Source organism: Pseudophryne corroboree, chromosome 9, assembly GCF_028390025.1.
Source record: "Pseudophryne corroboree isolate aPseCor3 chromosome 9, aPseCor3.hap2, whole genome shotgun sequence".
Classification (NCBI taxonomy): domain Eukaryota; kingdom Metazoa; phylum Chordata; class Amphibia; order Anura; family Myobatrachidae; genus Pseudophryne; species Pseudophryne corroboree.
In genome coordinates, this window is record NC_086452.1 from 96135744 (window position 1) to 96151398 (window position 15655).

The 15655-nt window shown below is 47.2% G+C and overlaps 1 protein-coding gene across 6 annotated transcripts in view; it reads left to right on the forward strand.

Annotated features, from left to right (window-relative positions):
• The window catches only part of DARS2 (aspartyl-tRNA synthetase 2, mitochondrial), a 204192-nt gene that overhangs the window by 118470 nt on the left and 70067 nt on the right, over positions 1-15655 (forward strand). For all 6 annotated transcript variants that reach the window (XM_063939673.1, XM_063939677.1, XM_063939676.1 and 3 more), the window contains 2 exons: positions 10007-10069; positions 12883-13035. In XM_063939673.1, the coding sequence (XP_063795743.1) occupies positions 10007-10069; positions 12883-13035 (216 nt within the window). The remainder of the gene's footprint in view (positions 1-10006; positions 10070-12882; positions 13036-15655) is intronic.

The following is a 15655-nucleotide window of genomic DNA, read 5'->3' on the forward strand; positions in this document are numbered from 1 at the left end:
TATTACTCTACCTGTGGGGGCCATGTGTTTCAGGTTTTTCTCAGATAATATAGGTTTGTCTCACAAGATATAATACTGGAGTATTTTTTACTTGTGAATTATAGTCACCATATGTTCTATTCCTATTGAACCCTCGGTCTGTGCCAGCTGCGGCTGTTATTCTGAGAGTTCTTCCTAGGTATAGTGCTTCTAATTATATAATTACTGTTTGTACCGAGTTGCCCTTTACTGTGCGCATTATTATGTCTGCTACACGTGGCAACGGCGTTGGGGCCTCTCCAGTGAGGCAACTGACGGAATGGAGGATAATTTAGCAGCTGAGAGTTCAGGTTCAGGGGCTTCCTTGCCTCCAAGTGGGTCGGTAGCACTCGGGGCATCACAAGAACCACCTTGGGCTACATTTTCCACGTTGTTAAACACGCTTGTAACAAAATTGACGCCCCCTGTGGGACCACCTGTGCTGTTGCCACAGATTATGGTCCCTGCTGTGAACACACCATGGGCGGATCAGCTTTCCACTCAGTTACAGCATTTGAACCGATCCATGTCCAAATCTAAGGGTCACTCTCGCCCGCATAAGACTAAGTCGTCTTCTAAAAGGGCCACTACTTCCTCCCGATCCGCGGCCTTAACTGACACGTCCTCCGCTGATGTTTCAGATGGGGAGGGGAAATCGTCCATGAATGTCTCGGATTTTATTTGAGGCGATACGGCTCATTCTTCAGGTGGCTGATGATTCTGAGCCTGAGACTGTCGCCAAGAAACCGGATAGGTTTAAGCGTAAGAAGGTGGATAAGCAGGTCCTACCCTACTCTAAGCACCTGATTGACATACGTCAGGAATCCTGGGAAAATCCCTGGACAAAGTTTACACCGAATAAGAGACTGTTGGCTCACTATCCTCTCTCTGCGGAGGTGTGTAAAAATTGGGAAACCCCTCCACCTGTAGATTCTCATGTGGCGCTTATGATTGTTTCCTCTGCCCTACCAGTAACTACCGTCACCTCCCTGAAGGAACCGACAGATCGTCGGGTGGAGGGCTGTTTAAAAGCGATTTATACCTTGTCTGGGGCTGTTCAAAGGCCAACTATTGCAGAGACATGGGCTGCTGAAGCTGTTGAGGCGTGGGCTCAGGAACTCGAGGTGAAACTGCCTTCGGATGCTTCTGAGCATGCTCGACAATGTCTCTGATATATTGCAACGGCTTCTCTGTACCTTAAGGAGGTGGCCTCCGATGCTGGGGTGCTCGCGGCCAAGGCTGCTACTGCATCCGTTTTGGCCAGGCGTATCCTTTGGATGAGATCCTGGTCGGTGGATTTGGATTCCAGAAAAACCCTGGAGGTTCTTCCTTTCAAGGGAGACATTCTCTTTGGAGAAGACCTCAAGAAGATTGTGGCTGACCTGGCTACTGCTAAAACAGCCTGCCTACCTAGTACGGCTCCTTCCGCACAGAAGGCTAAAAGTACTTTCCCTCGTCCCTTTCGTACTCCAGGTAAAGCAAAAGGTCAGGCGTATCCAAAGCAAGCCCGTGCTTCCAGACCTGCCAAGCCCAGACCGAAGCATGATTGGGCCGCCCGTCAGCCAGCTTCAAAAACTGATAAGCCTGCCACATGACAGGGCGGGCTTCCCCTGAGGGATCCCAGGGTGGGGGGCTGACTTCTAGGTTTTGCCCAGGAATGGTTGAAGACCACTTTGGATACCTGGGTGAGGGAAGTCGTTGCTCGAGATTACGTCATACCCTTCAAGAATCGCCCCCTCATCGTTTTTGCTTAACATATGTGCCTCTGGATCCGGCAAAAGCAAACACGTTGCACTCGGTGGTACGTTCCCTCCTGTCCACAGGAGTGGTGGTACAGGTGCCTCTGTCTCAGAGGGGTGGGGGTTCTATTCACCGCTGTTTCTAGTCCCGAAACCGAACGGGTCCTCGCGGCCCATTCTCAATCTGAAGTCCTTGAACAAGCATGTGCGGATTTCCAAGTTTCGTATGGAAACGCTGCGCTCTATTGTTCTGGCCATGGAGCCTGGGTACTATATGGTTTCCCTGGACATACAGGATGCCTATCTACAGATTCCTATTGCGGTATCTCATCAGCAGTACCTGCGGTTTGCAGTGGGCAACCTTCATTACCAATTTTGGGCGTTACATTTTGGTTTGACAACGGCTCCACGAGTCTTCACCAAGGTTATGGCGGCCACGCTACGCCGTCAAGGAGTCTGGATACTACCATACCTAGACGATTTGTTAATCCTGGCGAGTTCCCCAGAACTTCTCCTGTGTCATCTCGATTTGACAATCCAGTGCATGTTAGCCCACGGATGGCTGATCAACTGGAAGAAATCTTCCCTGGTTCCGGCTCAGAGCATGTACACCTGGGAGCGTTATTGGACACCCACAACCAGCGGTTGTTCCTGTCTCAGGAGAAAGTCCTGAAGCTTCAGGACAAGATACGATGCTTCCTATCCCATCCGCAAGTGTCGATTCATTCGGCGATGCAAGTGCTAGGTCTCATGGTGTCGGCTTTCGACATGGTGGAGTATGCTCAATTCCATTCTCGCCCTCTGCAGAAGTTGATTCTGTCCAAGTGGGATGGTCTGCCTCACCGGATAAGATCTCACATGATCTCCCTATTTCCAGAGGTCCGTCTGTCACTGAGCTGGTGGCTTCAGGACCAACGATTGAGCAGGGGCCGTCCCTTCTGGATATCCAGCTGGGTCCTGCTGACGACGGGTGCCAGTCTGAGAGGTTGGGGCGCGTTGTTGGAACAAGAGTTTCTCCAGGGCCGGTGGACCAAGGAGTCTCTACTCCCGATAAACATTCTGGAACTGCGGGCAGTGTTCAATGCGTTGACCATGGCCTAGCATCTGATACAGAACAGACCTGTTCAAGTACAATCGGACAACGCCACCACGGTGGCGTACATCAATCATTAGGGCAGCACTCGAAGCCGCATGGTAATGAGGGAAGTATCAAGGATTCTTCAGTGGGCAGAACATCATCTGCCGGCCATATCAGCAGTGTTCATTCCGGGCGTTCTGAACTTGGAGGCGGACTATCTTAGTCGACAGGACGTGCACGCCGGAGAATGGAGCCTACATCCAGAGGTGTTTCAACTTCTCGTGGACAAGTGGGGTCTCCCAGATGTGGACCTGATGGCGTTGCGACACAATCACAAGGTTCCGGTCTTCGGAGCAAGAACAAGGGATCCTCAAGCAGCGTTCGTGGATGCTCTATCAATCCCGTGGAACTTTCGGCTGCCGTATGTGTTCCCTCCGGTGTCCCTCCTGCCCAGAGTAATATTGAAGTTCAAGCAAGAAGGAGGAAACCTACTTCTGGTCGCTCCAGCGTGGCCCAGGCGGCACTGGTTCTCCGATCTACAGGGCCTTTCGTTGGATCGTTCCCTTCTACTTCCACAACGACCAGACCTCCTTGTTCAGGGCCCTTGTGTTTACCAGGATTTGGCTCGTCTAGCTTTGACGGCATGGCTCTTGAAGCTTCCGTCCTGACGGCCAAGGGTTTTTCTGAGGCGATCGTTCAAACTATGTTGAAGGCCCGTAAACCGGCTTCTGCTTGGATATACCATAGGGTCTGGCATGCTTACTTTACTTGGTGTGCGTCTCACAATCATGACGTTTTCAAGTTTAGTATGGCCAAACTATTGGCCTTTCTACAACAAGGCCTGGATTTAGGCCTGCGTCTGGCCTCCCTCAAGGTTCACATCTCAGCCTTGTCGGTTTGGTTTTTAGAGAAAGATCGCTACCCTACCAGATGTCCATACATTCACTCAGGGTGTGCTGAGGATTCAGCCTCCTTATGTGCCACCTGTGGCCCCTTGGGACCTGTCGGTGGTCTTGGAGGCCTTACAAGAGTCTCCGTTTGAGCCTCTTACCTCTGCTGACCTTAAGTGGCTTTAGCTTAAGGTGTTGTTTTTGCTGGCTATTGCTTCAGCTGGAAGGGTCTCAGACTTGGGTGCCATATCCTATAAGTCCCCCTATTTGATTTTTCACTGTGACCGGGCGGTTCTTCGGACACGCCCAGGTTATTTACCCAAGATGGTGTCTTCTTTCCACCTTAACCAGGAGATTGTGGTTCCGGCCTTTAATTCTCCTGGGTTGTCTTCCAAAGAGCGGTCTTTGGATGTGGTACGGGCTCTCCGTATCTATGTGAAGAGAACTTCCTCCATTAGGAAATCCGATTCTCTTTTTGTGTTGTTTGGTTTTCACAAACGTGGCTGGCCTGCTTCTAAGCAGACATTGGCCAGATGGATTAGAATGGTGATTGCACATGCTTATGTACAGGCTGGTCGTCCGGTTCCTGCTACTGTCAAAGCCCATTCTACTCGTTCGGTTGGGCCTTCTTGGGCGGCCCACCGTGGTGTGACCCTTGAACAATTGGGCAAGGCGGCTACGTGGTCCTCGAGGAACACGTTTATTAGGTTCTATGCCTTTGATACGGCCGCTTCCCAGGATGCTTCCTTTGGACGCCGGGTTCTTGTTCCCGCTACAGTGCGTCCCCTCCCATAAGGAACTGCTTTAGGACATCCCCGATGTTATTTCCTTGTGGAGCCCAGTGTACCCCGCAGCAGAAAACGAGATTTATGGTAAGAACTTACCGTTGTTAAATCTCTTTCTGCGAGGTACACTGGGCTCCACAAGGCCCACCCTGACGCACTTTGCTTTTTTGGGTTGGTATTAGCATAGCCGCTGACACCCTCTCCTGCGATGAGTGTGTGGTGTATTTGGCTACGAGTGGTTGTCGTCTCTGGTACCTGCTACTGCAATGGGCTGGTTAACTAAACTGAGATCACTGGGATGGAGGTGGGGTTATAGATTAGGCGGCGCTGTGCATCTTGGGAACAGTCTAAAGCTTTGAGCCTGTTGGTGCCTCGGATCAAGATCCTACTCTACACCCTGATATTATTTCCTTGTGGAGCCCAGTGTACCTCGCAGAAAGAGATTTAACAACGGTAAGTTCGTACCATAAATCTCGTTTTTTCTTTTACTTTCACCTCCTACTCTGTCGAGTGCTTTGAGCTGTCTCCTCTCGGTCTCCGTTTTCAAACTGGTCAGTAGGGGGGGCATAGAGGGGAGGAGCCAGTCACAGTTCTAAAGAAGGCTCCACTTAGCGACCATCTATTCCCCACTGTAAAGACCTTCCAGTGTCCCCTGTCGAATCGGGGAAATGGATTTACCGGTAAGTACCAAAATCCTGTTTTTTATACAGTGATAGTCATTGGTTCCCCCGGTTTGCAGTACAGATGGATCACTTCCAGTTTCAGACTTTGCTTTTTGGACTTTCAATGGCACCTTAGTCTTCACGAAAGTCATGGCTATGATGACGGACGATCTTCGATGGGGGTCAGAAACATAGAAACATAGAATTTGTCGGCAGATAAGAACCACTTGGCCCATCTAGTCTGCCCCTTTTTTTTTTTTATATATTATTTTTTTTTTTATCACTAACCTTATTTGTTCCTTATTTCTTTGTAAGGATATCCTTATGTCTATCCCATGCATGTTTAAATTGCTCTACTGTCTTAGCCTCTACCACCTCTGATGGGAGGCTATTCCACTTGTCCACTACCCTTTCTGTGAAATAATTTTTCCGCAAATTTCCCCTGAACCTCCCCCCCTCCAGTCTCAGTGCATGTCCTCGTGTCCTATTGCTTCTCTTCATTTGGAGAATGTTTCCCTCCTGGACTTTGTTAAAACCCTTCATATATTTGAAAGTTTCTATCATGTCCCCCCTTTCTCTTCTCTGCTCCAAACTATACATATTGAGATTTCTTAGTCTTTCTGGGTATGTTTTGTGATGTAGGCCATGCACCATTTTAGTTGCCCTCCTTTGTACAGTTTCTAATGTATTAATATCCTTTTGAAGATATGGCCTCCAGAACTGAATACAGTATTCTAGATGAGGCCGTACCAATGACCTATACAGTGGCATTATTACTTCTTTCTTTCTGCTGCTGATTCCTCTCCCAATGCAGCCAAGCATCTGACTAGCCTTCCTCATTGCCTTGTTACATTGCTTACCTGCCTTTAAGTCATCTGAAATAGTGACTCCTAGATCCCTTTCCTCCTCAGTAGTTTCCAGTATAGTGCCATTAATACTGTATTTAGCTTTAGGATTTTTGAGACCCAAGTGCATGATTTTGCATTTTTTGGCATTAAACTGTAATTGCCAGACTCTTGACCATTCCTCTAGTCTACCTAGATCCTCAATCATTTGTTTTACCCCACCTGGTGTGTCTACCCTGTTGCATACCTTTGTGTCATCTGCAAAAAGGCATACTTTCCCTTTAATCCCATTTGCAATGTCACCAATAAAGATATTGAAAAGCACTGGTCCAAGTACAGATCCCTGGGGTACTCCACTGGTAACATTTCCCTCCTGTGAATGCACTCCATTTACCACAACTCTCTGTTTTCTATCCTTCAACCAAGATCTTATCCATTCAATAATCCTAATATCCAATCCCAAACTTTCAAGTTTATTTAGCAGTCTGCGATGTGGAACTGTGTCAAAAGCCTTACTAAAGTCAAGATAAGCTATATCCATGGCTCCACCTTTATCCATCACTTTAGTCACACAATCAAAAAAGTCAATAAGATTTGTTTGACATGATCTTCCCCCAGTGAATCCATGCTGTTTGGGATCCAGTAAATTGCCGGATTTGAGATGATCTACAACTCTTTCTTTTAAGAGTGTTTCCATCAATTTCCCTACTACTGATGTAAGACTCACTGGTCTGTAGTTGTTTGCCTCTTCCTTGCTTCCACTTTTGTGCAGTGGGACTACGTTTGCTCTTTTCCAGTCCCCTGGAATTTCTCCTGTAGCTAATGACTGGTTGAATAATTCTGTCAATGGTGCTACCAGCACCTCTTTAAGTTCTTTTAGTATCCTTGGATGTATCCCATCTGGCCCCATAGATTTGTCCACTTTCAGCTTTGAGAGTTCTGTTAGGACCTTCTCCTCTGTAAATGTACTTGTTTCATTTTCCTGAATATCCCTGCAACTTAACTGTGGCCCCTTCCCCTCTCTTTCAGTAGTAAATACTGAGCAAAAATAATCATTAAGATGATCTGCTATTAAATTGTCTCCCTCAACAAGATTCCCAGTGTCCGTCTTTAGTTTTATAATTCCGCCTTTTGTTTTTCTTTTTTCGCTTATATACCTAAAAAAAGTTTTGCCTCCTTTACCCACTGACTGGGCCATTTTCTCCTCAGCTTGTGCCTTTGCACATCTGATTACCTTCTTTGTCTCCTTCTGTCTAACAAGATATATCTTGTCAGGATTCTGCCATATCACGACGACCTTCTTCTGGCTCAGTACCCGGATGCTTTTCAAGACCATCTGCTCCTCACACTAACCTTGTTGCAGATCAGTTAGCCCTTCTGTACTCCAAGGCCCAGCAGATTTTTCTTCCCAGGGACAAGGTGGTGTCCCTCTAGATCCTGATCAAGTAATTTCTTCAACACCGCAGATCCTCGATCCACTTGTGCTTGCGGATTCTGGGCAAACTGGTTTCCACCTTTGATATGGTGGAATACGCTAGTACCACTCTAGGTCGGTGCAGCTCCTGTCCCAGAGCATTGTTCTGTCTCGGGAGGTGCGTCATTCTTTCCTGCAGTGGCTCCACTCTTCCCACCTGGTCAAGGGGCACCATTTCCTGATTCCGGATTGGGTTCTGCTCACCACTGATGCAAGTCTCCACGGTTTGGGAGCAGTGACTGGACAACACTGCTTCCAGGATTGGTGGTCTGCTTGAGATGCAACCCTACCGATCAACATTCTGGAATTTCAGGCAGTTTAGCGGGTGTTTTGTCAAGCACAGCCTCTTCTTTTTTTTTCTTTTTTTTTTACACAAGGTGGTGAAGGTGTAATCGGACCTATATAAATCATCAGGGAGGCACCAGAAGTTAAGGCACCATGTGGGAAGTCAGCCGCATCCTCCAGTGGTCGGAACGATTCTTACCAGCCTTCTAGGTAGTGTATCTCATGGAGGTCCTTAATTGGGAGGTGTACTTCCTCAGTGGTTTCTTCACCCCGAGTCGTTGCCCAGCCATTTACTTGATGACCCCCAGAAAAAATAATTACAGACTTCCTGGATAATGGTCCCCCATCAGAGATCCAGGGCTGTTGTGGTACTGTTGTGGGACTGTGGAACTTCACACCTATGTACGTCTTTCCACCATTTACTGTTACTGTGGGTCCTCCCCAAACTGAAGCTAGAGGGCAGTGTCACCATTCTGGTCGCGTCATACTACCTCCCAGACCGGATATTCTTTCTCTGGGTAACGGCCTTCAACCAAACTTAGCCCATCTGGCTTTAACGGGTGGCTATTAAGACCTCAATCCCGAGTGCTAGAGGGTTCTCCAATTCATTTATCCGGACATTGCAAGAAAGCTCCCTCCCAAAAATCTATCATGGCATCTGGCAGGCCTGTTTCGATTGGTGCTCCGAACTTCGGGATCCTTTTGTTTTTTGCCTTTTCCAAATCTTGTCTTTCCTGCAGAATGAGTTGTATCTGGTTTTACGTGTATCTTCCTTAAAGTTCCATGTGTGGGCCCTTTTGGTTCTTTTCCAGCACTAAGTGGCTCTTTTGCCAGCTGTTCAAACTTTTGTGGAGTGTGTACTGCATATTCAGCCTCCGGTGGTTCCCCCTGTGTCCCCATGGGACATAACTTTGAGCTTGCAGACTTTCCAGAAACCCCCCTTTGAGCCTTTGGTCTCTGTTGATCTATATTGGCTCACGTAGAAGACTGTCTTGTTAAAAGCATTTCCGTCGGCACGCAGGGTTTCAGATTTCTAATTTTCCACCTGGATCCTGCAGTTCTACGTACCCATTTGGACTACCTTCTCAAAGTGGTTTCCACATCAACCAGGAAATTGTGGTTCTTTATCTTCGTATCATCCTCTAATTATTATTATTATTATCCTTTATATGGCGCCACAAGGGATCCGCAGCGCCCATTACACAGTACATAATCAAATGAGCAAACAAGAAAACAGTACTTACAGTACAGGACAATATAGGACAGGTATAGAAAACCCAGGATTAGGTGTCATCAAAGGGAGTATGGAGTATAAGATAGTGTAAGTAAGAAAAGGAAAGGCACATGAGGGGAGAAGGCTCTGATCCATCGCTGGTCACTCTGGATGTAGTTCGGGCTGTCCGTACTTATGTCGGTCGGACTAAGGACATTCGCAAATCTGATTCCCTATTTGTCCTTTATGATTTCATTAGAAGTAGCTGGCTGTCCTCTAAACAGTCCTTGGCAACGCCTGACTATTCATCATGACTATATTTTGACAAATCAACTGGTTTGTACTTCGGTGCTTGCTCTTTCCACAAGGTCTGTAGAGAACTCCTGGGCAGCTCGCCATGATGCCTGTGCAAAGCAACTCTGTAAGGCGGCCAGGGGTCCTTTGACACTTTCACTTCCTCTGATGCAGTGTTTGGGTGTAGGGTCTTAAGCGCAGCACAGGAGCGTTCCCTCCCTTAAGGTGACAGCTGTGGGACATCGCAAAACCTCCAATGTCCCCTAAAGATGACAGGAAAAAAAGGGATTTGGGTTCTTACATATAAAATCTTCTTTTCTAAGCCTATGGAGGACACTGGATCTTGCGATACCGGCACTCGATTCCGTGGCATGTAAGAGCCAAAAACCCCTTTTTGTACCCATCATTTGCTTCCTGACTTCCCCCCCCCCCCCCCTTTCTCTTCTCATGCCCCCCCCCCCCACTCTCTCTTCCACCCATTACCCACTCACACTCTATCCTTTTCTCTATTCCCCTTTTACTATTCCCCTTTTTCCCATTTCCTTCCTCTCTCACTTGTCTTTTTCACGCTCTTTTCTTGGTATCTCCCCTTCTTGGTGATTGTAGAAGAAGTATTTAGGTAATTTGTGACTTTTGTATATTAGCCATATCCATTCATAACAGTGTATAGCATTGATGTCTTTTTATGATGACCTGATATATTCTTGTCTTCCAACCTTTCAGAAGTATCTTACTGGTAAAGCACTGGATGTAATGCTGGATATGATCTGGGACCAGTATAAGCAGGTGCAGTATAGACAGAGGAGGGCAGGAGGTTGTGTTATGAAAAATTCTGGTAATTTGTTACAGAGCTCAAACATAAACTGAGTTCCAGTAAATCCTAGTAATAACCGTGCAATTTTTAAGGGTAGTCCTGTAGGTGAGTCATTACAGTGTGATGGCCTTTATGTAGATGAGGTATCACTGTGTGACGGTTGTCCCATAAATTAGGTATTACAGTGTGACGGCTCATCCGTAGATGAGGTATTACAGTGTGGTGGTTCCCCCGTAGATGAGGTATTACAGTGTGGTGGTTCTTCCGTAGATGAGGTATTAGTGTGGTGGTTCTTCCATAGATGAGGTATTTCAGTGTGGCGGTTCTTCCATAGATGAGGTATTTCAGTGTGGCAGGTTCTCCTGTAGATGAGTTATTACAGTGTTGTGGTTGTCCAGTAGATGAGGTCTTACATTGTAACGGTTGTCCCGTAAATTGGGTATATGAGTGTGTTACAGTGTGACGTTTGTCACTAGGTGAGGTATTACAATGTGACGGTTCTCCCGTAGATGAGGTATTACAGTGTGGCTGTTCTCCCATAGATGAGGTATTACAATGTGGCGGTTCTCCCGTAGATGAGGTATTACAGTGTGACGGTGTTACAGTGTGACGGTTGTCAAGTAGATGAGGTATTACAGTGTGACGGTTCTCCCATAGATGAGGTATTACAGTGTGGCGGTTGTCATGCAGATGAGGTATTATAATGTGACTGTTCTCCCATAGATGAGGTATTAAAGTGTGATGTTTCTCCTGTAGATGAGGTATTACAGTGTGGCGGTTCTCCCGTAGATGAAGTATTACAGTGTGACTGTTCTCCCGTAGATTATTATTATTATTATCATCCTTTATTTATGTGGCGCTACAAGGGATCCGCAGCGCCCATTACACAGTACATAATCCAATGAGCAAACAAGAAAACAGCACTTACATTTCAAGACAATATAGGACAGGTATAGAAAACCCGAGTTAGGTGCCATCAAAGGGAGTATGGAGTATAAGATAGAGTAAGTAAGAAAAGGAAATGCACATGAGGGGAGAAGTATCTGCTCTTGCGAGCTTACAATCTAAAAGGTGAGGGGCTAACAGACCGGGGTGAAACAGAAGAGGTAGACAGTGAGCATAGACATGAGGGTTAGGAGGAGAGTTAGCTGGGTTTGGTGAAGAAGTGGGTCTTGAGAGCCCGTTTGAAGTTTTGTAGAGAGGTGGAGAGTCGGATAGGGAGAGGTAGAGAATTCCAGAGATTGGGAGCAGCACGTACAAAATCTTTGTAAGTAGGACTGGGAGGAGGTAATCCATTGGCAGGAGAGCTAGCGTGCATTAGCAGAGCGAAGAGGATTAGATGAGGTATTACAGTGTGGCGGTTGTCATGTAGATGAGGTATTATAGTGTGACGGTTCTCCCGTAGATGAGGTATTGCAGTGTGACGGTTCTCCTGTAGATGAGGTATTAGTGTGGCGGTTGTCCAGTAGATGAGGTATTACAGTGTTGCGGTTGTCCAGTAGATGAGGTATTACAGTGTGGCGGTTGTCCAGTAGATGAGGTATTACAGTGTGACGGTTCTCCTGTAGATGAGGTAATACAGTGTGGCAGTTCTCCAGTAGATGAGGTATTACAGTGTGGCGGTTGTCCAGTAGATGAGGTATTACAGTGTGGCAGTTGTCCAGTAGATGAGGTATTACAGTGTGGCGGTTGTCCAGTAGATGAGGTATTACAGTGTGACGGTTCTCCTGTAGATGAGGTAATACAGTGTGGCAGTTGTCCAGTAGATGAGGTATTGCAGTGTGGCGGTTGTCCAGTAGATGAGGTATTACAGTGTGGTGGTTGTCCAGTAGAGGAGGTATTACAGTGTGGCGGTTGTCCAGTAGATGAGGTATTACAGTGTGGTGGTTGTCCAGTAGATGATGCATTACAGTGTGACGGTTCTCCTGTAGATGAGGTATTAGTGTGGCGGTTGTCCAGTAGATGAGGTATTACAGTGTGGCGGTTGTCCAGTAGATGATGTATTACAGTGTGACGGTTCTCCTGTAGATGAGGTATTAGTGTGGCGGTTGTCCAGTAGATGAGGTATTGCAGTGTGGCGGTTGTCCAGTAGATGAGGTATTACAGTGTGGCAGTTGTCCAGTAGATGAGGTATTGCAGTGTGGTGGTTGTCCAGTAGATGAGGTATTACAGTGTGGCGGTTGTACAGTAGATTAAGTATTACAGTGTGACGGGTCTCCTGTAGATGAGGTATTAGTGTGGCGGTTGTCCAGTAGATGAGGTATTACAGTGTGGCGGTTTCCAGTAGATGAGGTATTACAGTGGGATTTCTGCTTTGTTGGTTTTTTTATTACTGAATACCAACTTTTGGTGCATGATATTCAAAGTGAATCTGGCTGAGAGTATATGCAGCAATATGGACAGTGTAGCCCTGACACATCAGCTGCTGCTCGTCTCCATGTCCCTTAGTGCTCGGTCAGGCATGCTGTCATCCACTGGAAACATATATGAGTCATGGGATAATATGCTGCTAATTACTGTCATGTTCTAATGATTTTACAGATCACCAAAGGGTTCCTTGCCCATATGTAGCCATAGGCGGAGTGCATTTATACATGTCACTACAATCACTGGTGACAGATATTGGTAATAATTCAGGGGATGGACAATGTACACTGAGGGAATGACACCATATCTCACTGATTATAACCGCATCCTCCAAACTCACTTATTATTATTATTATTATTATTATTATTAATATACACAAGTGATGACAATAGATGAATAATAGGATTTTTATTGCAGGAAGTAATTGCGGTGGTTGTGAGACCAGACGGATCCTGGAAGTCTCTCCTAAGAAACTATCTCAGTGAGGACCAGCAGAAGGATCTTGCAGGTGCTACTGGAGCAAAGGCTGAAGATCTCCTCCTACTGGCAGCGGGGCAGCATGACACGGCTGTGAGTACACTCTCCAGTCCCACGTTACAGTGTATATATTGCATTCCCCAGCCTTGTACACTAATGGTGATAATTGCAATATGTGTAAAGTTTCTATCCCACAAATGGAGAACACTAGTGATGTTACAGTGTTGATTTATAATAGACTGCACAAAATACTTCTCATTCCCTATGATAAAAATGAGTGTTTTTGAGCCCAGTTCACAAATAATGCAGAGTGTGACAATAACTGGGGGGCAGATGTATTAACCTGGAGATGGCATAAGGAAGTGATAAATCAGTGAAAAATGCAAGGTGATAACGCACCAGCCAATCAGCTCCTAACTGTTAATTTACATATTGGAGCTGATTGGTTGGTGCGTGTATCACCTTGCATTTATCACTGGTTTATCACTTCCCTATGCCTTCTCCAGGTTAATACATCTGCCCCTGAGTGTGATAATAACTGTACATGTACGGGTAAGGTTAGGCTGCGGGAGGGGACGGGAAAGGTTAGGCTGCGGGAGGGGACGGGTAAGGTTAGGGAGGGGACGGGTAAGGTTAGGCTGCGGGAGGGGACGGGTAAGGTTAGGCTGCGGGAGGGGACGGGTAAGGTTAGGCTGCGGGAGGGGACGGGTAAGGTTAGGCTGCGGGAGGGGACGGGTAAGGTTAGGCTGCGGGAGGGGATGGGTAAGGTTAGGCTGCGGGAGGGGACGGTTAGTGTTAGGCCTAGAATACTTACTGGGATCTGTTGGCATTTTGACCTCCAGGATCCCAACCGTTGGTATTTCGATACTATTCCAGATTTAGCCATAAGCTTCTTTCCTGAGACCTAATTGGCTTCCACTTGAATCACACAAAAGCGCTAATCTTTCTTTATATCCGAAATGTGAGCGCTTTGCCCAAGCGTGGGAAAATGTTTTTGGCACTAATTATTGTAGTAAACTGGGGAAGGATCCCATTACCTCCATAATACTACTTTCCTTCAATGCTGCTAACAACTGATAATCAGACACAGGCCAACACCTTGGCTTCACGCCTCAAAAGCATCATTGCTGAAACCACAACCAGATAAGACAGACGGGCGCGTGTTGGCTGTTTCTGCTAATAGTAACCCGGGGAAGCTAGACACCCATATCCAGGTACAGCATGAGGGTGAGGAGGGAGCCATAGCGGTCTCACTAGCTGCCGCTACAGCATATTTGACTCTGGGAGTTTCTGTGGGAATGATGTGCAAATTCAGCTTTGGGGAAGGTTCTGTGAGGTCTCCTCTAACATGCGTGCTTGACCCTATGATGAGCATGGGGGCCCGTGGGTGGGCATAGTACCTATTCACAGTACAGCGGCAGGAATCAATGGCGTTGTCTCTCTCCCCAGCAGTACTAAGCTTCTAAGCCTGCTGGCCTGTGGCGACTAGAGATGATGGGGGTAATTCCAAGTTGATCGCAGCAGGAAAATTTTTAGCAGTTGGGCAAAACCATGTGCACTGCAGGGGGGGGGCAGATATAACATTTGCAGAGAGAGTTAGATTTGGGTGGGTTATTTTGTTTCTGTGCAGGGTAAATACTGGCTGCTTTATTTTTACACTGCAATTTAGATTGCAGATTGAACTCACCCCACCCAAATCTAACTCTCTCTGCACATGTTAAATCTGCCTCCCCTGCAGTGCACATGGTTTTGCCCAACTGCTTAAAAAGTTCCTGCTGCGATCAACTTGGAATTACCCCCGATGTGCGTATCAGGCTTGGATAAAACTTCCTTATAGGGAGGCAACTCGCTTCTTGAAGATGCAAAATATTCCCCTTAAAGACTAATCAGAGGTTAGAATCAGTGTAGTGTTTCTGACGGGTGGTATTCATGTGACCGGCGGTCAGCTGACCGACAGTCACATGACCTACCCCACCATCCCGACGGCTCACTATCCCGATGGTCGGCATGCCGACCAACAGGGACTATTTCCACTCGTGGGTGTCCACGACACCCATAGAGTGGGCGGTCGCCACTGAGCCCGCAGCGTGGCGAGCGCAGCGAACCCGCAAGGGGCTTGCTGCACTCGCCCCTCCCCGCCGGGATCCCGGCGTCTGTATGCTGCCGGGATCCCGGCGTTGGTAAGCTGACCGGCGGTCTCCTGACCGCCGATCAGCCGTACTACACCCGTTTCTGACAACGGTTCCACAGACCCCTTTCAGCATCGCCCATAGTGTGCGCAGACCAGTTATCTGTAGAACATGAAAGAATAGGTTCCTTTAAATGTATTTCCCATGCTGGATGCACTCAAAAGTGCATACATGGAATAACTTACCTCCCTGTAGCTAGCACAGCCTGGTTCCTGTAAAATCATTGTGCCAACTTAGCTACCTTACAAATACTTATACAGGTCCTGTCCAACTTGTGCCTGAATGCTGGCATTCCCCGGGATAGCAGGCATTACCTGCCGTACATGCGATGTGGGTGGGAGGTAGGGTGAGCTTTCTGCCATCTGTTGTGGAAATGTCCATAAGTCCAGAGTCTGGGTGTCTGTAACAGAGAATGTAACTATTTATTTTCTGCTGCGGAGTACACTGGGCTCCACAAGGATAGACATAGGGGTGTAGAGTAGGATCTTGATCCGAGGCACCAACAGGCTCAAAAGCTTTGACTG